The sequence below is a fragment of the Panulirus ornatus genome, chromosome 4 (genome assembly GCF_036320965.1).
Source record: "Panulirus ornatus isolate Po-2019 chromosome 4, ASM3632096v1, whole genome shotgun sequence".
NCBI lineage: Eukaryota > Metazoa > Arthropoda > Malacostraca > Decapoda > Palinuridae > Panulirus > Panulirus ornatus.
Window position 1 is genome coordinate 84,240,094 of NC_092227.1, and position 24,389 is coordinate 84,264,482.

General features: G+C 42.1%; 1 protein-coding gene across 8 annotated transcripts in view; it reads right to left on the reverse strand.

Moving 5' to 3' along the window:
• The window catches only part of LOC139746029 (uncharacterized), a 271,715-nt gene that overhangs the window by 53,799 nt on the left and 193,527 nt on the right, over nucleotides 1-24,389 (reverse strand). For 7 of the 8 annotated variants that reach the window (XM_071656868.1, XM_071656860.1, XM_071656844.1 and 4 more), the window contains one exon: nucleotides 10,669-10,830. The exons of the other annotated variant lie outside the window; for it this stretch is intronic. In XM_071656868.1, the coding sequence (XP_071512969.1) occupies nucleotides 10,669-10,830 (162 nt within the window). The remainder of the gene's footprint in view (nucleotides 1-10,668; nucleotides 10,831-24,389) is intronic. 8 annotated transcript variants of the gene reach the window in all.

A 24,389-nucleotide genomic window follows, 5' to 3' on the forward strand; every position in this document is an offset into this window, starting at 1 on the left:
TTATTCACATTTACTCTTAACTTTCTTCTTTCACACACTTTACCAATCTCAGTCACCAGCTTCTGCAGTTTCTCACATGAATCAGCCACCAGCGCTGTATCATCAGTGAACAACAACTGACTTACTTCCCAAGCTCTCTCATCCACAACAGATTGCATACTTGCCCCTCTTTCGAAAACTCTTGCATTCACCTCCCTAACAACCCCATCCATAAACAAATTAAACAACCATGGAGACATCACACACCCCTGCCGCAAACCTACATTCATTGAGAACCAATCACTTTCCTGTCTTCCTACACGTACACATGCCTTACATCCTTGATAAAGACTTTTCACTGCTTCTAACAACTTGCCTCCCACACCATATATTCTTAATACCTTCCACAGAGCATCTCTATCAACTCTATCATATGCCTTCTTCAGATCCATAAATGCTACATACAAATCCATTTGCAAGAGTTTTGGAAAGAGGGGCAAGAATGAAGTCTGTTGTGGATGAGAGAGCTTGGGAAGTGAGTCAGTTGTTGTTCGCTGATGATACAGCGCTGGTGGCTGATTCATGTGAGAAACTGCAGAAGCTGGTGACTGAGTTTGGTAAAAAGTGTGAAAGAAGAAAGTTAAGAGTAAATGTGAATAAGAGCAAGGTTATTAGGTACAGTAGGGTTGAGGGTTAAGTCAATTGGGAGGTAAGTTTGAATGGAGAAAAACTGGAGGAAGTAAAGTGTTTTAGATATCTGGGAGTGGATCTGGCAGCGGATGGAACCATGGAAGCGGAAGTGAATCATAGGGTGGGGGAGGGGGCGAAAATCCTGGGAGCCTTGAAGAATGTGTGGAAGTCGAGAACATTATCTCGGAAAGCAAAAATGGGTATGTTTGAAGGAATAGTGGTTCCAACAATGTTGTATGGTTGCGAGGCGTGGGCTATGGATAGAGTTGTGCGCAGGAGGGTGGATGTGCTGGAAATGAGATGTTTGAGGACAATGTGTGGTGTGAGGTGGTTTGATCAAGTAAGTAATGTAAGGGTAAGAGAGATGTGTGGAAATAAAAAGAGCGTGGTTGAGAGAGCAGAAGAGGGTGTTTTGAAATGGTTTGGGCACATGGAGAGAATGAGTGAGGAAAGATTGACCAAAAGGATATATGTGTCAGAGGTGGAGGGAACGAGGAGAAGTGGGAGACCAAATTGGAGGTGGAAAGATGGAGTGAAAAAGATTTTGAGTGACTGGGGCCTGAACATGCAGGAGGGTGAAAAGCGGGCAAGGAATAGAGTGAATTGGATCGATGTGGTATACCGGGGTTGACATGCTGTCAGTGGATTGAATTAGGGCATGTGAAGCGTCTGGGGTAAACCATGGAAAGCTGTGTGGGACCTGGATGTGGAAAGGGAGATGTGGTTTCGGGCATTATTGCATGACAGCTAGAGTCTGAGTGTGAACGAATGAGGCCTTTGTTGTCTTTTCCTAGCGCTACCCCGCACTCATGAGGGGCGAGGGGGATGGTATTCCATGTGTGGCGAGGTGGCGATGGGAATGAATAAAGGAAGACAGTGTAAATTGTGTGCATGGGTATATATGTATGTGTCTGTGTGTGTATATATATGTGTACATTGAGATGTATAGGAATGTATATTTGCGTGTGTGGACGTGTGTGTATATACATGTGTATGGGGGTGGGTTTGGCCATTTCTTTCGTCTGTTTCCTTGCGCTACCTCGCAAACGCAGGAGACAGCGACAAAGCAAAATAATAAAAATAAAAAAAAAATAAAAAAAAAATTCTTCAAAGCAAACACCTGATCCACACATCCTCTACCACTTCTGAAACCACACTGCTCTTCCCCAATCTGATGCTCTGTACATGCCTTCACCCTCTCAATCAATACCCTCCCATATAATTTACCAGGAATACTCAACTAACTTTTTTTTTTTTTTTTTTTTTTATACTTTGTCGCTGTCTCCCACGTTTGCGAGGTAGCGCAAGGAAACAGACGAAAGAAATGGCCCAACCCCCCCCCATACACATGTATATACATACGTCCACACACGCAAATATACATACCTACACAGCTTTCCATGGTTTACCCCAGACGCTTCACATGCCTTGATTCAATCCACTGACAGCACGTCAGCCCCGGTATACCACATCGCTCCAATTCACTCTATTCCTTGCCCTCCTTTCACCCTCCTGCATGTTCAGGCCCCGATCACACAAAATCTTTTTCACTCCATCTTTCCACCTCCAATTTGGTCTCCCTCTTCTCCTTGTTCCCTGCACCTCCGTCACATATATCCTCTTGGTCAATCTTTCCTCACTCATCCTCTCCATGTGCCCAAACCACTTCAAAACACCCTCTTCTGCTCTCTCAACCATGCTCTTTTTATTTCCACACATCTCTCTTACCCTTACGTTACTCACTCGATCAAACCACCTCACACCACACATTGTCCTCAAACATCTCATTTCCAGCACATCCATCCTCCTGCGCACAACTCTATCCATAGCCCACGCCTCGCAACCATACAACATTGTTGGAACCACTATTCCTTCAAACATACCCATTTTTGCTTTCCGAGATAATGTTCTCGACTTCCACACATTCTTCAAGGCCCCCAGAATTTTCGCCCCCTCCCCCACCCTATGATCCACTTCCGCTTCCATGGTTCCATCCGCTGCCAGATCCACTCCCAGATATCTAAAACACTTCACTTCCTCCAGTTTTTCTCCATTCAAACTCACCTCCCAATTGACTTGACCCTCAACCCTACTGTACCTAATAACCTTGCTCTTATTCACATTTACTCTTAACTTTCTTCTTCCACACACTTTACCAAACTCAGTCACCAGCTTCTGCAGTTTCTCACATGAATCAGCCACCAGCGCTGTGTCATCAGCGAACAACAACTGACTCACTTCCCAAGCTCTCTCATCCCCAACAGACTTCATACTTGCCCCTCTTTCCAAAACTCTTGCATTTACCTCCCTAACAACCCCATCCATAAACAAATTAAACAACCATGGAGACATCACACACCCCTGCCACAAACCTACATTCACTGAGAACCAATCACTTTCCTCTCTTCCTACACGTACACATGCCTTACATCCTCAATAAAAACTTTTCACTGCTTCTAACAACTTTCCTCCCACACCATATATTCTTAATACCTTCCACAGAGCATCTCTATCAACTCTATCATATGCCTTCTCCAGATCCATAAATGCTACATACAAATCCATTTGCTTTTCTAAGTATTTCTCACATACATTCTTCAAAGCAAACACCTGATCCACACATCCTCTACCACTTCTGAAACCACACTGCTCTTCCCCAATCTGATGCTCTGTACATGCCTTCACCCTCTCAATCAATACCCTCCCATATAATTTACCAGGAATACTTAACAAACTTATATCTCTGTAATCTGAGCACTCACTCTTATCCCCTTTGCCTTTGTACAATGGCACTATGCAAGCATTCCGCCAATCCTCAGGCACCTCACCATGAATCATACATACATTAAATAGCCTTACCAACCAGTCAACAATACAGTCACCCCCTTTTTTAATACATTCCACTGCAATACCATCCAAACCCACTCCCTTGCCGGCTTTCATCTTCCGCAAAGCTTTTACTACCTCTTCTCTGTTTACCATATCATTTTCCCTAACCCTCTCACTTTGTACACCACTTCGACCAAAACACCCTATATCTGCCACTCTATCATCAAACACATTCAACAAACCTTCAAAATACTCACTCCATCTCCTTCTCACATCACCACTACTTGTTATCACTTCCCCATTAACCCCCTTCACTGAAGCTCCCATTTGTTCCCTTGTCTTACGCACTCTATTTACCTCCTTCCAAAACATCTTTTTATTCTCCCTAAAATTTAATGATACTCTCTCACCCCAACTCTCATTTGCCCTCTTTTTCACCTCTTGCACCTTTCTCTTGACCTCCTGTCTCCTTCTTTTATACATCTCTCACTCATTTGCATTATTTCATAGCAAAAATCGTCCAAATGCCTCTCTCTTCTCTTTCACTAATAATCTTACTTCTTCATCCCACCACTCACTACCCTTTCTAATCTGCCCACCTCCCATGCTTCTCATGCCACAAGCACCTTTTGCGCAAGCCATCTCTGCTTCCCTAAATACATCCCATTCCTTCCCCACTCCCCTTACCTCCTTTGTTCTCACCTTTTTCCATTCTGTATTCAGTCTCTCCTGGTACTTCCTCACACAAGTCTCCTTCCCAAGCTCACTTACTCTCACCACTCACTTCACCCCAACATTCTCTATTCTTTTCTGAAAACCTCTACAAATCTTCACCTTCGCCTCCACAAGATAATGATCAGACATCCCTCCAGTTGCTCCTCTCAGCACATTAGCATCCAAAAGTCTCTCTTTCATGCGCCTATCAATTAACACGTAATCCAATAACGCTCTCTAGCCATTTCTCCTACTTACATACGTATACTTATGTATATCTCTCTTTTTAAACCAGGTATTCCTAATCACCAGTCCTTTTTCAGCACATAAATCTACAAGCTCTTCACCATTTCCATTTACAACACTGAACACCCAATGTATACCAATTATTCCCTCAACTGCCACATTACTCACCTTTGCATTCAAATCATCTATCACTATAACCTGGTCTCGTGCATCAAAACCACTAACACACTCATTCAGCTACTCTCAAAACACTTGCCTCACATGATCTTTCTTCTCATGCCCAGGTGCATATGCACCAATAATCACCCATCTCTCTCCATCAACTTTCAGTTTTACCCATATCAATCTAGAGTTTACTTTCCTACACTTTATCACATACTCCCACCACTCCTGTTTCAGGAGTAGTGCTACTCCTTCCCTTGCTCTTGTTTTAGATATCTGGGAGTGGATTTGGCAGCAGATGGAACCATGGAAGTGGAAGTGAATCATAAGGTGAGGGAGGGGGCGAAAATTCTGGGAGCCTTGAAGAATGTATGGAAGTCGAGAACATTATCTCGGAAAGCAAAAATGGGTATGTTTGAAGGAATAGTGGTTCCAACAATGTTGTATGGTTGCGAGGCATAGGCTATGGATAGAGTTGTGTGCAGGAGGGTGAATGTGCTGGAAATGAGATGTTTGAGGACAATATGTGGTGTGAGGTGGTTTGATCAAGTAAGTAATAATAGGGTAAGAGAGATGTGTGGTAATAAAAAGAGTGTGGCTGAGAGAGCAGAAGAGGGTGTTTTGAAATGGTTTGGTCACATGGAGAGAATGAGTGAGGAAAGATTGGCCAAGAGGATATATGTGTCAGAGGTGGAGGGAATGAGGAGAAGTGGGAGACAAATTGGAGGTGGAGAGATGGAGTGAAAAAGATTTTGAGTGATAGGGGCCTGAACATGCAGGAAGGTGAAAGGCGTGCAAGGAATAGAGTGAATTGGAATGATGTGGTATACCGGGGTCGACGTGCTGTCAATGGATTGAGCCAAGGCATGTGAAGCGTCTGGGGTAAACCATGGAAAGTTCTGTGGGGCCTGGATGTGGAAAGGGAGCTGTGGTTTCGGTGCATTATTACATGACAGCTAGAGACTGAGTGTGAACGAATGTGGCCTTTGTTGTCTTTTCCTAGCGCTACCTCACACACGAGAGGGGAGGGTGTTGTTATTCCATGTGTGGCGGGGTGGCGATGGGAATGAATAAAGGCAGACAGTATGAATTATGTACATGGGTATATATGTATATGTCTGTGTGTGTATATATATGTATACATTGAGATGTATAGGTATGTATATGTGCCGTGTGTGTGGACGTGTATGTATATACATGTGTATGTGGGTGGGTTGGGCCATTCTTTCGTCTGTTTCCTTGCGCTACCTCGCTAACGCAGGAGACAGCGACAAAGCAAAATGATAAATAATATAATAATAATACATGCTTACACACAGACATATAAATTCCTATGAGTCCATGGGGAAAATGAAACACGATAAAATCCTGAGTGCACTTCCGTGTAATAATCACATCATCAGGGGAGATACAAGAAAGAAATATAATTCAGTTGATATACAACAAAGAGGCAACTAGGACACCATTTTGTAAACAAGTGATTGTCCATGACAGACAACGAGCATATCATAAACTTATCATGTGGACAAGAAGGGGTATTGTTTAAGAATTTTATCAACAATAAAGCTATCCAATTTGTATAGACCTTCAATAATATCAAGGTTATAATTCTTAGAAATTGTGATAAGTTTTATGTTGGGCAGACTGGTAAGGATCTTTTTGTTAAATACAGTATAAGAACAGGACAAGAATCAAATGCCTTGTTTAATCACATTAAAAACTATGATCAATGTATTAACTGGAGTAATGCCATCTCAGTTATTAAGTCTAACTCCAGTACCACAAGAAATATCATTGAATCTTCTATTATTAAATACACAAAGAATTATAACCTTAATATTAGTGAAGGTTTATACAAATTGGATAGCTTTATTGTTGATAAAATTTGTAAACAATTTCCCTTCTTGTCCACATAATAAGCATATGATACACTCGTTGTCCATCTTGGACAATCATTTGTTTACCAAGTGGCGTCCTAGTTGTCTCTTCATTGTATATCAACTGATTTATATTTCTTTCTAATATCTCCCCTGATGATGTAATTACTACACGAGTGCACTTGGGAACTTATTGTACAATGTTTCATATTTGCTTGCCTTCATCTATTCTTGGTGCAACCCCACCCCACAGGTTACAGCATCGCTAACCCCTGCTTCAGCGAGGTAGCACCAAGAAAAGAGACAAAAAGTTTGTTCACACTCAGTCTATAGCTGTCATGTATAATGCACCAAAACCACAGCTCCCTATCCACATCCAGGTCCCACAGACCTTTCCATAGTTTACCCCAGACATTTCACATGCCGACTCAGTCCACTGCCAGCACGTATGTATATATAAATATATATAGGTGTATGTACATGTATGTGCATATATGTATATATACGTGTGTGCTGAGGTGGTTTGGACGCATGGAGAAGGTGAGTGGGGAGGGACTGACAGGGAGGATGTGTGTGTCAGGGATGGGGGGTGGGATGAGAGGCAGGAGACCACATTAAAGGTGGAAGGATGGAGTGAAGGGGGTTTTGAGCAAATGGGGCCTGAACATGCAGGAGGGTGGGGGGCATGCGGGGAATGGAGTGAATCAGAAAAATGTGGTATGGCAGGGTGGCAACAGGAATGGGTGGGGACAGCAGGTGTGGATGTGTGCGTGTGTACATATGCATATGTCTGTGTATGTATATGTGTGTGTGCACTGAAATGTGTATGTGTGCGTGTGTGGGTGTTGGTGTATGTACATGTGTGTGTGGGTGGGTTGGGCCACTCCTCGTCTGTTTCCTTGAGCAACCTCGCTGGCACGGGAGACGGCGATTAAGTATGATAAAAAAAAATAAAAATTTATAATAAATATGTGTATGTGAATGGATGTGTCTTTCTTCGTCTGTTTCCTGGTGCTACCTCGCTAACATGGGAAACAGTAATCAAGTATAATAAAAATAAGTAATGAAAACAATATAGTTTACTGAATTCCTTGGAAACATGTAGTTCAACTTACATGAATACTCTGTATGCACTGGTCAATGACCTAGTGCTCTTTTCGCTCACATGAATGAAAACTTACATCTTATCTATTGGTCAAGAGCTTCTTCAATCATAAAGTGTAAAAGTTTCATAAACAGATATTTATTACAATCTGCTACTATACAGCTGACTGATGGAAAGAATATGAATGTTAGTAGAGGATTATTTAGTTTAGACAATGTCATCTTACATATATTTCGCAATGACTTGTGCAAGAGGGATGATGACCTGACACAGCCATAGTGACCTGAGTGGTACGGTTAAGTTTGTTACTTGAGTGTCCTCTGACGCCACGGGGATTCCCATACCACCCCCACTGCCTACTCCAGTGCCATGTAAGATGTGATCCTGTTAAGATTGACTGGTGTCTCTGTATATTTTCCTCCATCTGTGATTTGTTACTATTTGCTTCTGAAGATGTATTGAAATATACGAAAGCACTTAAGCAAACTTTCCAGCTTTGATATTTCCTTGCGATCTATAAATTCATCTGTGGTCATAACATATACATATATACACATGGACATATTCATACTTGCTTGCCTTCACCCATTCCCAGCACCACCCTGCCCTACAGGAAACAGCATCATCACCCCCTGCATCAGCAAGGTAGCGCCAGGAAAACAGACAAAAAAAGGGCCATATTCGTTCACATCAGTCTCTAGCTGTCATGTGTAATGCACCAAAACCACAGCACCCTATCTACATCCACACCCCACAGACCTTTCCATGGTTTACTCCAGATGTTTCACAAGCCCTGGTTCAGTCCATTGACAGCATGTTGAACCTGGTATACCACATTGTTCCACTTCACTCTATTCCTTGTATGCCTCTCACCCTCCAGCATGTTCAGGCCCTGATCACTCAAAATTTTTTTCACTCCATCCTTCCAAAAGAGAGGTGCTTGGCAATATGACCCCAATGCCACAAGATCTTGCCTAACAGAAGCCATTCAGCTGATCACAAAGAAAACTGAGATTCAAGATGTTTGAGGATATGGGAGGTGGAGTGGGACCCAGTGACTCTGGAAATAACAGAAGTCACGGCAACATGATATTTAGAGGTGATAGAAATACCATCCTTCTTTGGGTGATTCCAAGAAAGGAAAGTTCTGGGTTTAAACAAATATGAAACACACTAGCAAGCACAGATACATGTTTGGAAGCACACCCTTTCAGCACTTGGGGATGGATGCCACCAGGTACAGAAGTCTTCCTTGTGTCGAGTGAAATGCTGTTTGGAAATGACAAAAAAAGATTACAAGGAGGAGCATACTATTTGTAAGAGGAGCATCAGGGGATGAAAGAATGTTAGAGTTATCCAAGGAAGGGTTTGAGGTGAAAAAAAGGAACTAAACACTGTTGCTTTGTTAATGGGAGAAACGGTTAGTAATATACGAATGGAAAAGTGAGGGAAAAGTAAAGCTACATATGTTGTTAGAGATGCCTTCAGCTAAAGACCAGGAAAACATGCCAGTGGGTGAAAAAGAAAAGGTAATAACACTTCCTTTAGATAAAAGAACACTTTGCCTAAAAAACAAAGTAGATGCAATCATTATGACTACTGATGAATGCTGCAAGGACTCAGTGGAGGAATAGTTTTTCCAAGCCTAATATGCCAGATCCCTTGCCTGAATGGTTTCAGAATGGGAATGGTTGAAACCTGAAGAAGAGTGGATATAAGCTTCCACTCCTACAACAATAACCTCTACTAACAATCTACTGGAGAAAGAAGACATGAGAGACATTAATCTACTAAATGAAAGTCAAAACATAATTCTTGCAAGTTATTCCAGTCAGCTTTATTGAGGTGCCAACATTTATGTTTACAAAGGCTGCTGGAGATAGAGATGCTGTTAAAAAAGATACATTCATGAAAGTGTGGTCAGAAGAACTAACTGAGGAAAGTGTGTGTAGCTACAGTGCAAAGGAATAGATGTGAAAAGCAATTCTAGAGTGTTAGGAGAGTTGTTACAGCAGTCAGGAATATGGGTGGGTTGGGTAGTAATTTGCTACTGATCATTAAAAATAGAGAACAAGAGGGCTTCAACCCCCTAACCATCCCCAAGAGAGGAATTCAACCATTCCCTATGGTGAACGTTAAAAACTCCAACGTAAAGGATTCTCGGCTTGCAGGTGAGAGGAATCACAGCCTCTCAGCAGAAGTCTATATGGTCAAAGAAAGTTAATCAATTTGTAGAATTAGGAGACTTGTAACCAAACAGGAAAACTGTGGTAGTTGGCAGACAGACCTAGAGCCAGATGACATCAAAGTTTAGGAATTCAAAGTCTTCAAGGTAAGCCACAAGTTTATTGATTAGAGGAGCTTAGTTTGGATTTTCAAGGTATGTATGGATAATGATGAGGTGCCTGAAGGCTAGTGGAATGCATGTACAGTGCCACTGTATAAGGGCAAGGAAGACAAACAATCCCATCACAATTTATGGTCTGTGGTCCAATCCAGTGAATGTGGCCGACTTCCTGAGTGCTGTGGGAGCCTCATAGAAGGGATTCCTTAGGAAGGAAGGTAGGGCAAAGTGAGGTACTTATATTGGGGGTTTGAGGACTAAAGACAGTGTGAAAAGAAGGTACACAAAATCCTAAAAAATTAGAGAAGACTGTGCGGGGAGAGGCTACAACTGAGAGGACCAGAAGTATGTACAAGTTAGATATTTGGAAAACCTACACATTGACAAAAAGTATTTAAATGACAGAGACATACTTGTGTTTATGAAGGTAGAGACTATAGGGAGAACAGGAAAATTTTGTGAAACAGAATTGGGGTAACAGAGGCTAAAAGTGTGTAGAAATTGAAGTACACGGATGCAGGAAGATTCTATAAAGACCATCCTTCACAAAATACTATAAAAAACACACAACAGCTACAGTAAGACTTGCAGAGGATTTACCTCATGCTTAAGAAGGTCTCCCATAGTGTTATGACTTTATGTTCAGCAAAGATAAGACTACAGGAAGGATATGCATGTAATGTGCTGAAGATAGGTGAATCATCACTAAGTATATATATTACCTGTATTCCAGTCAATTTTGGTGGTAGTGATGGTTTTGTTCCACTAGGGGGTCTAGGTGGTGCTGGCTTGTTCCCAACACTTGGCTTGGATACTAAAACTGGCTTACTTGGAAGGGCTGGGTGGTAGCCACTTTCAGAGGGGGTTGAAGTAGGTAATTCATCCTGCAGTCAAATAACAATAGGTGAAGCAGCTACAAAGCAAGTAAGACCTAAAGGGATTCAGCATTATGAGCATGGTCTTAATTTTTTTTCATGATTGATTGCCATTTCCCATGCTAGCAAGTTAGCACCAGGAGCAGACAAAGAATGCCGGCATTCCCTCACGTCCATTCTCTAGCCGTCATGTGTAATGCACCAAAACTGCAGCTCCCTATCCACATGACAACTAGAGAATGGATGCAAGTGAATGTGGCTATCTTCATCTGTTCCTGGTGCTACCTCGCTAACTCAAGAAAGGGCAAATCAAGTATGCAAAAAAAATCTTGACCATAAATTCACTAATCAATAATATGTTCAACTACAAATACTAGTACTATAACTAAGATCAATTATGCAGTGTTGCTTTAGCTTACCTTTTTATTACCTACTGCATATTACAAAATGTTCAAGGACTGAATACAATTCTATAACATAAATGAGAAAAGAAAAGAAAAAATATAAAATCATAAGAATCTCCCAGAAAACAGCACGGCCACACATGGGGAGGCTCATGAAAAATCTTCATAAATTGCAACTTCATATCTCAAAGCATTAATTTACACGTTTCACTGGTTTCCGACTATCATTTATTTCTGTCTCTTAAATTAAACACTTTCAATAACAATCCCAAATCCATTCATTCTACTAGCTCACAACAACTAACAACTTACTTTACTCATGTGACAGCTTCCTTAATGATAAGACTGATCCACATAACTATTTTCCTTTCATACATAAATGCCATTTCCCAAGTGGGCAAGATAGCATCAAAAAGACATGACAGAGCTTTTGAAGGAAAATTTCTCACTTGGCTCCTTGCTCAGTTCCTTCTTTTAGAAAAGTAACAAAGGAGGGGAGGATTTGCAGCCACTTGCTCCCACCCCCCTTAGTTGCCTTCTATGCCATGCAGGGTATGCACAGGCAGTATTCTCTTTCCCCTATCTCCAGGGATAATCTGAAGTTCTCAATTCTATGCTGTACTCTCCTATTCCACAATCATACTCCGAGAAGACACTTTAACTATGGCACTATAAATGGAAAATTTCAGACAACACCACAATGAACTTCCACATATATGAGAGGAGCGTTTAAACCATTCATTCATATGTATACAAAGACTGAACCACTCTTCATCAATACCCTTAACATAGACACAATTTTCCTTTCTTTACTCCTTCAAATGTCCTAACAATGTGACTACTTCAAGCTCAATTCTGCATTACAAATTAATAAAAAATGTAAATAAAACTGTAGCATTCATTAAATCAATACCTAAAAGTACAAATAATTTCCTACAGAGCAACTTTATGGTATATAAGGAACATGATCTCAACATTATCATGATACATCTAATATTTATTTCTATGTGTTCGATAGAGTGACAGATCCAAGTATATGCAAGTGGAATAAAAGACAATTTGCAAGCAGCGGCAAATGATTATCTAAAGATAAGGGGTAATCATGTGATATCGAACAAAAAAGTTCGAGGAAGTCATAAAACTACAAGTAGTAAAGGGGGAGTGTGTTGTATGGCAATGGATAAAAGAACTTAACGGATATGGAAAACTAGCAAAAATAATATAAATGAGAGTAATGACATCTAACTGGAGCTGATAAAAACTGTGGAGGGAGGTTTTGGTAAAAGAGGCATGAGGGCAATTCTATGAAATTTTTCAAAAACATGAAAATCAAAAGAATTTTTTTTTCGTCTTCCTTCGTCCTTAATGTAATTACCACAACCAATGTTTGAAAGAGATTCTGCATAAGGAACTCTTCTGTTTGAGATAAAATCATTCATCACAAAGACATTCAGAAGATAGGTGGCAGCTAGTAAGCAGCCAACAACCAGGGAGGTACATTACTAGTACTACCTGCCTGGGTATCGAGATGGTCACTGCTGCTTTGTGAGCCAGCACTCTAGTACTCCTAAGTTACACTCCTCTAACCTAAGGAGTTGTCTTTTTCTTTTTGCCTCACCCATATGCAGACTACCGGCATTCTGTCTAAAATCTCTTCTTGTCATGCATAACACTTGACAACACTTAACTCAGCTCATTTTTCATAACTCTAGATTTCCCTGCAATGAGCACTATGCACTGGCCCTGCCTTTTGGCAAAATGGTAGGGAGCAGTAGACAGAAGTAGTAGGTAGAGACATTTAGACATGAGGATCAGATAGTAGTAGTACTAGGTAGAAATAGTCAGAAGGAACATTAGATAGGAGGTGCTGCAAACACTGCGCTAGAGTTACCCTCTATCAGTGTTCTCTTAAAAATGATGCACTGAAGAAGTGGTACTGGAGTTCACTAGTTATGGAAATTCTATTGCCAAGGCCACCCCACTGAGGGAGATCCAGTTGGAATGGGCATCAGAGATATAGATAGAAAGATAGATAGATATATAGATAGATACATCCATATACAGATACATAAATAGACAGATAGGTAGCAAGTTCATCAGCATTCATCAAAGAATCAATACATCAATATATATACATGTATATACATGTGTACGTGGGTGGGTTGGGCCATTCTTTCGTCTGTTTCCTAGCACTACCTTGCTAACACGGGAGATGGCAATTAAGTAAAATAAATATATTTTATTTATTTATTATACTTTGTAGCTGTCTCCCACTTTAGCGAGGTAGCGCTAGGAAAAGATAACAAAGGCCACATTCGTTCACACTCAGTCTCTAGCTGTCATGTATAATGCACCGAAACGACAGCTCCCTTTCCGAATCCAGGCCCTACAAAACTTTCCATGGTTTACCCCAGATGCTTCACATGCCCTGATTCAATCCACTGACAGAAGGTCGACCACAGTATACCACATAGTTACATTTCACTCTATTCCTTGCATGCCTTTCACCCTCCTGCATGTTCAGGCACCGATCACTCAAAATCTTTTTCGCTCCATCCTTCCACCACCAATTTGGTCTCCCACTTCACCTCGTCCCCTCCACCTCTGACACATATATCCTCTTCGTCAATCTTTCCTCACTCATTCTCTCCATGTGATCAAACCATTGCAATACACCCTCTTCTGCTCTCTAAACCACACTCTTTTTATTACCACACATCTCTCTTACCATTTCATTACTTACTTGATCAAACCACCTCACACCACATATTGTCCTCAAACATCTCATTTCCAACACATCCACCCTCCTCCGCACAGCCCCATCTATAGCCCACGCCACGAATCCATATAATATTGTTGGAACCACAATTCCTTCAAACATACCCATACCCAGAACATTTGCCCCCTCCCCCACCCTATAAATAACTCCTGCTTACATGGTTCCATCTGCTGCCAAATCCGCTCCCAGATATCTAAAACACTTCACTTCCTCTAGCTTTCCTCCATTCAAACTTACCTCCCAATTGACTTGTCCCTCAACCCTACTGTACCTAATAACCTTGCTCTTATTCACATTTACTCTCAGCTTTCCTCTTTCAAACACTTTACCAAACTCAGTCACCAGCTTCTGCAGTTTCTCACCCGAGTCAGCTACCAGCGCTGTATCATCAGCGAACAACAACTGACTCACTTCCCAGGCCCTCTCATCCACAACAGACTACATACTTGCCCCTCTCTCCAAAACTCTTGCATTCACCTCCCTAACAACACCATCCATAAACAAATTGAACAACCATGGAGAAATCACGCACCCCTGTCAGAAACTAACATTCACTGAGAACCAATCACTTTCCTCTCTTCCTACACGTACACATGTTTTACATCCTCAATAAAACTTTTCACTACTTCTAGCAACTTGCCTCCCACACCATACACTCTTAATACCTTCCACAGAGCTTCTCTATCAACTCTATCATATGCCTTCTCCAGATTCATAAATGCTACATAAAAATCCATTTGTTTTTCTAAGTATTTCTCACATACATTCTTCAAAGAAAATGCTTGGTCCACACATCCTCATCCTCTACCACTTCTGAAACCACACTGCTCTTCCCCAATCTGATGCTCTGTACATGCCTTCACCCTCTCAATCAATACCCTCCCATATAATTTCCCATATAATACTCAACAAACTTACACCTCTGTAATCTGAACACTCACCTTTATCCCCTTTGCCTTTGTACAATGGCACCATACATGCATTCCACCAATCCTCAGGCACTTCACCATGAGCCATACATACACTGAATATCATCACCAACCAGTCCACAACACAGTCATCCCCTTTTTTAATAAATTCCAATGCAATACCATCAGAACCCGCTGCCTTGCCGGCTTTTATCTTCCGCAAAGCTTTCACTACCTCTTCTCTGTTTACAAAATCATTCTCCCTGACCCTCTTACTTCGCACACCACCTCGACCAAAGCACCCTATATCTGCCACTCTATCATCTAACACATTCAACAAACTTTCAAAATACTCACTCCATCTCCTTTTCACATCACCACTAATTGTTATCACCTCCCAATTAGCCCCCTTCACCGATGTTCCAATTTGTTCTCATGTCTTACGCACTTTATTTACCTCCTTCCAAAACATCTTTTTATTCTCCCTAAAATTTAATGATACTCTCTCACCCCAACTCTCATTTGCCCTCTTTTTCACCTCTTGCACCTTTCTCTTGACCTCCCGCCTCTTTCTTTTATACGTCTCCCAGTCATCTGCACTATTTCCCTGCAAAAATCGACCAAATGCCTCTCTCTTCTCTTTCACTTACAATCTTACTTCTTCATCCCACCACTCATTACCATTTCTAATCTGCCCACCTCCCACCCTTCTCATGCCACAAACATCTTTTGCACAAGCCATCACTGGTTCCCTACACACATCCCATTCCTCCCCGACTCCCTTTACGTCCTTTGCTCTCACCTTTTTCCATTCTGCACTCAGTCTCTCCTGGTACTTCTTCACATGTCTCCTTCCCAAGCTCACTTACTCTTATATATATATATATATATATATATATATATATATATATATATATATATATATATATATATCTTTTTCTTTCTTTCTTTCATACTATTCGCCATTTCCCGCGTTAGCAAGGTAGCGTTAAGAACAGAGGACTGGGCCTCTGAGGGAATATCCTCACCTGGCCTCGTTCTCTGTTCCTTCTTTTGGAAAATCAAAAAAAAATGAGAGGGGAGGATTTCCAGCCCCCCGCTCCCTCCCCTTTTAGTCGCCTTCTACGACACGCAGGGAATACGTGGGAAGTATTCTTTCTCCCCTATCCCCAGGGATAATATAAATATATATATATATATATATATATATATATATATATATATATATATATATACACACATATATATATATATCCAGAGGAAGGAGAGTGAAATTGAAATACATTTCGCTGATAAAGAAAGGGTTATAAGGGATTATAAGGATCAGTGACAAAATTAGAATTAGTAAAACATAAGAAAAAGGAAAAGACCTAGATAAGAAAAAACTAAATCTCAAGAAAGTGGAGTGCAACGAAAAAAAAAGACTATTGCTAATAAAAAAAGGATTATGAGAGATTATAAGGATGAGTGATAAAATTAGGAAGAATGAATACAACATAGGAAGGGAGTTCAGAGAATGCAACCAGCTACCACATGGAGACATCACACACCCCTGCCGCAAACCTACATTCACTGAGAACCAATCACTTTCCTCTCTTCCTACACGTACACATGCCTTACATCCTCGATAAAAGCTTTTCACAGTTGTTAGAAGCAGTGAAAAGCTTTTATCGAGGATGTAAGGCATGTGTACGTGTAGGAAGAGAGGAAAGTGATTGGTTCTCAGTGAATGTAGGTTTGCGGCAGGGGTGTGTGATGTCTCCATGGTTGTTTAATTTGTTTATGGATGGGGTTGTTAGGGAGGTGAATGCAAGAGTTTTGGAAAGAGGGGCAAGTATGAAGTCTGTTGGGGATGAGAGAGCTTGGGAAGTGAGTCAGTTGTTGTTCGCTGATGATACAGCGCTGGTGGCTGATTCATGTGAGAAACTGCAGAAGCTGGTGACTGAGTTTGGAAAAGTGTGTGGAAGAAGAAAGTTAAGAGTAAATGTGAATAAGAGCAAGGTTATTAGGTACAGTAGGGTTGAGGGTCAAGTCAATTGGGAGGTGAGTTTGAATGGAGAAAAACTGGAGGAAGTGAAGTGTTTTAGATATCTGGGAGTGGATCTGGCAGCGGATGGAACCATGGAAGCGGAGGTGGATCATAGGGTGGGGGAGGGGGCGAAAATCCTGGGGGCCTTGAAGAATGTGTGGAAGTCGAGAACATTATCTCGGAAAGCAAAAATGGGTATGTTTGAAGGAATAGTGGTTCCAACAATGTTGTATGGTTGCGAGGCGTGGGCTATGGATAGAGTTGTGCGCAGGAGGATGGATGTGCTGGAAATGAGATGTTTGAGGACAATGTGTGGTGTGAGGTGGTTTGATCGAGTGAGCAACGTAAGGGTAAGAGAGATGTGTGGAAATAAAAAGAGCGTGGTTGAGAGAGCAGAAGAGGGTGTTTTGAAGTGGTTTGGGCACATGGAGAGGATGAGTGAGGAAAGATTGACCAAGAGGATATATGTGTCGGAGGTGGAGGGAACAAGGAGAAGAGGGAGACCAAATTGGAGGTGGAAAGATGAAGTGAAAAAGATTTTGTGTGATCGGGGCCTGAACATGCAGGAGGGTGAAAGGAGGGCAAGGAATAGAGTGAATTGGAGCGATGTGGTATACCGGGGTTGACGTGCTGTCAGTGGATTGAATCAAGGCATGTGAAGCGTCTGGGGTAAACCATGGAAAACTGTGTAGGTATGTATATTTGCATGTGTGGGCGTATGTATATACATGTGTATGGGGGAGGTTGGGCCATTTCTTTCGTCTGTTTCCTTGCGCTACCTCGCAAACGCGGGAGACAGCGACAAAGTATAATAATAATAATAATAATATATATATATATAGAAAGTTGATCTAAACTGTCACTTGTCATTCTCGGTCATGCTGTTTTGATGTGCAGAAGCTTGCATTGTATTTGCTTAAGTTTGCTGTAAATCTGGGTATTTTGATTGGCACACAATCACACACACACACATCCATGCCTGCATGCAAGCATAGCCACAAACATTCACACATACTGTGCAAGAGATGGGGCCCGAGTGCAGAACTCCTCTACCTAATGTCCAAATAATTTGCTTTGCTTATGACCAGCTTCATATGCTTTCTTGATTAAGTTTTATTTGAAATGTACTCCATGGTCCTTTTTCACATGATAATTGCGCTGTGATGTGTAAACTTAGTTTTTCATCTTAAGTATGTAAGCCATTTGTCTGACCACTGCTGCCTTTTGTCTCATATTTCTGCAGTATTTTGATCTCCCTGTTACCCTGTGTGTGTGGGTATGTCTATGTGTGTGAGGATTAGAATATGATAGTGCCTCTTTCTTCTTCACATGGCCTCTGTTTCTCTTGAACTGGAGTGGCACCCCAACATTATTAAGATACAAGGTTCTATATTATACTTTGTCGCTGTCTCCCGCGTTTGCGAGGTAGCGCAAGGAAACAGACAAAAGAAATGGCCCAACCCCCCCCCATACACATGTATATACATACGTCCACACACGCAAATATACATACCTACACAGCTTTCCATGGTTTACCCCAGACGCTTCACATGCCCTGATTCAATCCACTGACAGCACGTCAACCCCGGTATACCACATTGCTCCAATTCACTCTATTCCTTGCCCTCCTTTCACCCTCCTGCATGTTCAGGACCCGATCACACAAAATCTTTTTCACTCCATCTTTCCACCTCCAATTTGGTCTCCCCCTTCTCCTCGTTCCCTCCACCTCCGACACATATATCCTCTTGGTCAATCTTTCCTCACTCATTCTCTCCATGTGCCCAAACCACTTCAAAACACCCTCTTCTGCTCTCTCAACCACGCTCTTTTTATTTCCACACATCTCTCTTACCCTTACGTTACTCACTCGATCAAACCACCTCACACCACACATTGTCCTCAAACATCTCATTTCCAGCACATCCATCCTCCTGCGCACAACTCTATCCATAGCCCACGCCTCGCAACCATACAACATTTTTGGAACCACTATTCCTTCAAACATACCCATTTTTGCTTTCCGAGACAATGTTCTCGACTTCCACACATTCTTCAAGGCTCACAGAATTTTCGCCCCCTCCCCCACCCTATGATCCACTTCCGCTTCCATGGTTCCATCCGCTGCCAGATCCACTCCCAGATATCTAAAACACTTCACTTCCTCCAGTTTTTCTCCATTCAAACTCACCTCCCAATTGACTTGACCCTCAACCCTACTGTACCTAATAACCTTGCTCTTATTCACATTTACTCTTAACTTTCTTCTTTCACACACTTTACCAAACTCAGTCACCAGCTTCTGCAGTTTCTCACATGAATCAGCCACCAGCGCTGTATCATCAGCGAACAACAACTGACTCACTTCCCAAGCTCTCTCATCCCCAACAGACTTCATACTTGCCCCTCTTTCCAAAACTCTTGCATTCACCTCCCTAACAGCCCCATCCATAAACAAATTAAACAATCATGGAGACATCACACACCCCTGCCGCAAACCTACATTCACTGAGAACCAATCACTTTCCTCTCTTCCTACACGTACACATGCCTTACATCCTCGATAAAAACTTTTCACTGCTTCTAACAACTTGCCTCCCACACCATATATTCTTAACACCTTCCACAGAGCATCTCTATCAACTCTATCATATGCCTTCTCCAGATCCATAAATGCTACATACAAATCCATTTGCTTTTCTAAGTATTTCTCACATACATTCTTCAAAGCAAACACCTGATCCACACATCCTCTACCACCTCTGAAACCACACTGCTCTTCCCCAATCTGATGCTCTGTACATGAAAAAGGACTGATGATTGGGAATAACTGGTTTAAAAAGCGAGATATACATAAGTATACGTATGTAAGTAGGAGAGATGGCCAGAGAGCGTTATTGGATTACGTGTTAATTGACAGGCGTGCAAAAGAGAGACTTTTGGATGTTAATGTGCTGAGAGGTGCAACTCGAGGGATGTCTGATCATTATCTTGTGGAGGCTAAGGTGAAGATTTGTATGGGTTTTCAGAAAAGAAGAGTGAATGTTGGGGTGAAGAGGGTGGTGAGAGTAAGTGAGCTTAGGAAGGAGACTTGTGTGAGGAAGTACCAGGAGAGACTGAGTACAGAATGGAAAAAGGTGAGAACAAAGGAAGTAAGGGGAGTGGGGGAGGAAGGGGATGTATTTATGGAATCAGAGATGGATTGCGCTAAAGATGCTTGTGGCATGAGAAGCGTGGGAGGTGGGTTGATTAGAAAGGGTAGTGAGTGGTGGGATGAAGAAGTAAGATTATTGGTGAAAGAGAAGAGAGAGGCATTTGGACGATTTTTGCAGGGAAAAAATGCAAGTGAGTGGGAGATGTATAAAAGAAAGAGACAGGAGGTCAAGAGAAAGGTGCAAGAGGTGAAAAAGAGGGCAAATGAGAGTTGGGGTGAGAGAGTATCATTAAATTTTAGGGAGAATAAAAAGATGTTCTGGAAGGAGGTAAATAAAGTGCGTAAGACAAGGGAGCTAATGGGAACTTCAGTGAAGGGCGCTAATGGGGAGGTGATAACAAGTAGTGGTGATGTGAGAAGGAGATGGAATGAGTATTTTGAAGGTTTGTTGAATGTGTTTGATGATTGAGTGGCAGATATAGGGTGTTTTGGTCGAGATGGTGTGCAAAGTGACAGGGTTAGGGAAAATGATTTGGTAAACAGAGAAGAGGTAGTAAAAGCTTTGCGGAAGATGAAAGCCGGTAAGGCAGCAGGTTTGGATGGTATTGCAGTGGAATGTATTAAAAAAGGGGGTGATTGTATTGTTGACTGGTTGGTAAGGTTATTTAATGTATGTATGACTCATGGTGAGGTGCCTGAGGATTGGCGGAATGCGTGCATAGTGCCATTGTACAAAAGCAAAGGGGATAAGAGTGAGTGCTCAAATTACAGAGGTATAAGTTTGTTGAGTATTCCTGGTAAATTATATGGGAGGGTATTGATTGAGAGGGTGAAGGCATGTACAGAGCATCAGACTGGGGAAGAGCAGTGTGGTTTCAGAAGTGGTAGAGGATGTGTAGATCAGGTGTTTGCTCTGAAGAATGTATGTGAGAAATACTTAGAAAAGCAAATGGATTTGTATGTAGCATTTATGGATCTGGAGAAGGCATATGATAGAGTTGATAGAGATGCTCTGTGGAAGGTATTAAGAATATATGGTGTGGGAGGAAAGTTGTTAGAAGCAGTGAAAAGTTTTTATCGAGGATGTAAGGCATGTGTACGTGTAGGAAGAGAGGAAAGTGATTGGTTCTCAGTGAATGTAGGTTTGCGGCAGGGGTGTGTGATGTCTCCATGGTTGTTTAATTTGTTTATGGATGGGGTTGTTAGGGAGGTGAATGCAAGAGTTTTGGAAAGAGGGGCAAGTATGAAGTCTGTTGTGGATGAGAGAGCTTGGGAAGTGAGTCAGTTGTTGTTTGCTGATGATACAGCGCTGGTGGCTGATTCATGTGAGAAACTGCAGAAGCTGGTGACTGAGTTTGGTAAAGTGTGTGAAAGAAGAAAGTTAAGAGTAAATGTGAATAAGAGTAAGGTTATTAGGTACAGTAGGGTTGAGGGTCAAGTCAATTGGGAGGTAAGTTTGAATGGAGAAAAACTGGAGGAAGTAAAGTGTTTTAGATATCTGGGAGTGGATCTGGCAGCGGATGGAACCATGGAAGCGGAAGTGAATCATAGGGTGGGGGAAGGGGGCGAAAATCCTGGAAGCCTTGAAGAATGTGTGGAAGTCGAGAACATTATCTCGGAAAGCAAAAATGGGTATGTTTGAAGGAATAGTGGTTCCAAAAATGTTGTATGGTTGCGAGGCATGGGCTATGGATAGAGTTGTGCGCAGGAGGGTGGATGTGCTGGAAATGAGATGTTTGAGGACAATGTGTGGTGTGAGGTGGTTTGATCGAGTAAGTAATGTAAGGGTAAGAGAGATGTGTGGAAATAAAAAGAGCATGGTTGAGAGAGCAGAAGAGGGTGTTTTGAAATGGTTTAGGGAACATGGAGAGAATGAGTGAGGAAAGATTGACCAAGAGGATATATGTGTCGGAGGTGGAGGGAACGAGAAGTGGGAGACCAAATTGGAGGTGGAAAGATGGAGTGAAAAAGATTTTGAGTGATCGGGGCCTGAACATGCAGGAGGGTGAAAGGTGGGCAAGAAATAGAGTGAATTGGATCAATGTGGTATACCGGGGTTGACGTGCTGTCAGTGGATTGAATCAGGGCATGTGAAGCGTCTGGGGTAAACCATGGAAAGTTCTGTGGGGCCTGGATGTGGAAAGGGAGCTGTGGTTTCGGGCATTATTGCATGACAGCTAGAGACTGAGTGTGAATGAATGGGGCCTTTGTTGTCTTTTCCTAGCGCTACCTCGCACACATGAGGGGGGAGGGGGATGGTATTCCATGTGTGGCGAGGTGGCGATGGGAATGAATAAAGGCAGACAGTGTGAATTGTGTGCATGGGTATATATGTATGTGTCTGTGTGTGTATATATGTGTGTACACTGAGATGTATAGGTATGTATATTTGCGTGTGTGGGCGTGTGTGGGTGTACATTGTGTATGGGGGTGGGTTGTGCCATTTCTTTCGTCTGTTTCCTTGCGCTACCTCGCAAACGCGGGAGACAGCGACAAAGCAAAATAAAATAAATATATATAATATTTATCTATTTTTCTATACTTTGTTGCTGTTTCCCGTATTAGCGAGATAGTGCAAGGAAACAGACGAAAGAATGGCCCAACCCACGCACATACACATATATATATATATACACGTCCACACATGCACATATACATACCTATATATCTCAACGTATACATATACATATACACACACAGACATATACATATATACACGTACATAATTCATACTGTCTGCCCTTGTTCATTCCCGTCGCGCAAGGAAACACACAAAAGAATAGCCTAACCCACCCACATACACATATGTATATACATAAACGTCCACACACACACATATACATAACTATACATCTCAACGTATACATATATATACGGACATAGACAAAGACATTTTTTTACTTTTTTTTAAATTTTGCTTTGTCACTGTCTCCCACGTTTGCGAGGCAGCGCAAGGAAACAGATGAAAGAAATGGCCCAACCCACCCTCATACACATGTACATACATACATGTCCACACACGCAAATATACATACCTATACATCTCAATGCACACATATATATACACACATAGACACATACATATATACCCATGCACACAATTCACACTGCCTGCCTTTATTCATTCCCATCGCCACCTCGCCACACATGGAATACCATCCCCCTCCCCCTCATGTGTGCGAGGTAGCGCTAGGAAAAGACAACAAAGGCCCCATTCGTTCACACTCAGTCTCTAGCTGTCATGCAATAATGCCCGAAACCACAGCTCCCTTTCCACATCCAGGCCCCACACAACTTTCCATGGTTTACCCCAGACGCTTCACATGCCCTGATTCAATCCACTGACAGGACGTCAACCCCGGTATACCACATTGATCCAATTCACTCTATTTCTTGCCCACCTTTCACCCTCCTGCATGTTCAGGCCCCGATCACTCAAAATCTTTTTCACTCCATCTTTCCACCTCCAATTTGGTCTCCCACTTCTCCTCGTTCCCTCCACCTCCGACACATATATCCTCTTGGTCAATCTTTCCTCACTCATTCTCTCCATGTTCCCTAAACCATTTCAAAACACCCTCTTCTGCTCTCTCAACCACGCTCTTTTTATTTCCACACATCTCTCTTACCCTTACATTACTTACTCGATCAAACCACCTCACACCACACATTGTCCTCAAACATCTCATTTCCAGCACATCCATCCTCCTGTGCACAACTCTATCCATAGCCCACGCCTCGCAACCATACAACATTGTTGGAACAACTATTCTTTCAAACATACCCATTTTTGCTTTCCGAGATAATGTTCTCGACTTCCACACATTCTTCAAGGCTCCCAGGATTTTCGCCCCCTCCCCCACCCTATGATTCACTTCCGCTTCCATGGTTCCATCCGCTGCCAGATCCACTCCCAGATATCTAAAACACTTTACTTCCTCCAGTTTTTCTCCATTCAAACTTACCTCCCAATTGACTTGACCCTCAACCCTACTGTACCTAATAACCTTGCTCTTATTCACATTTACTCTTAACTTTCTTTTCACACACTTTACCAAACTCAGTCACCAGCTTCTGCAGTTTCTCACATGAATCAGCCACCAGCACTGTATCATCAGCGAACAACAACTGACTCACTTCCCAAGCTCTCTCATCCACAACAGACTTCATACTTGCCCCTCTTTCCAAAACTCTTGCATTCACCTCCCTAACAACCCCATCCATAAACAAATTAAACAACCATGGAGACATCACACACCCCTGCCGCAAACCTACATTCACTGAGAACCAATCA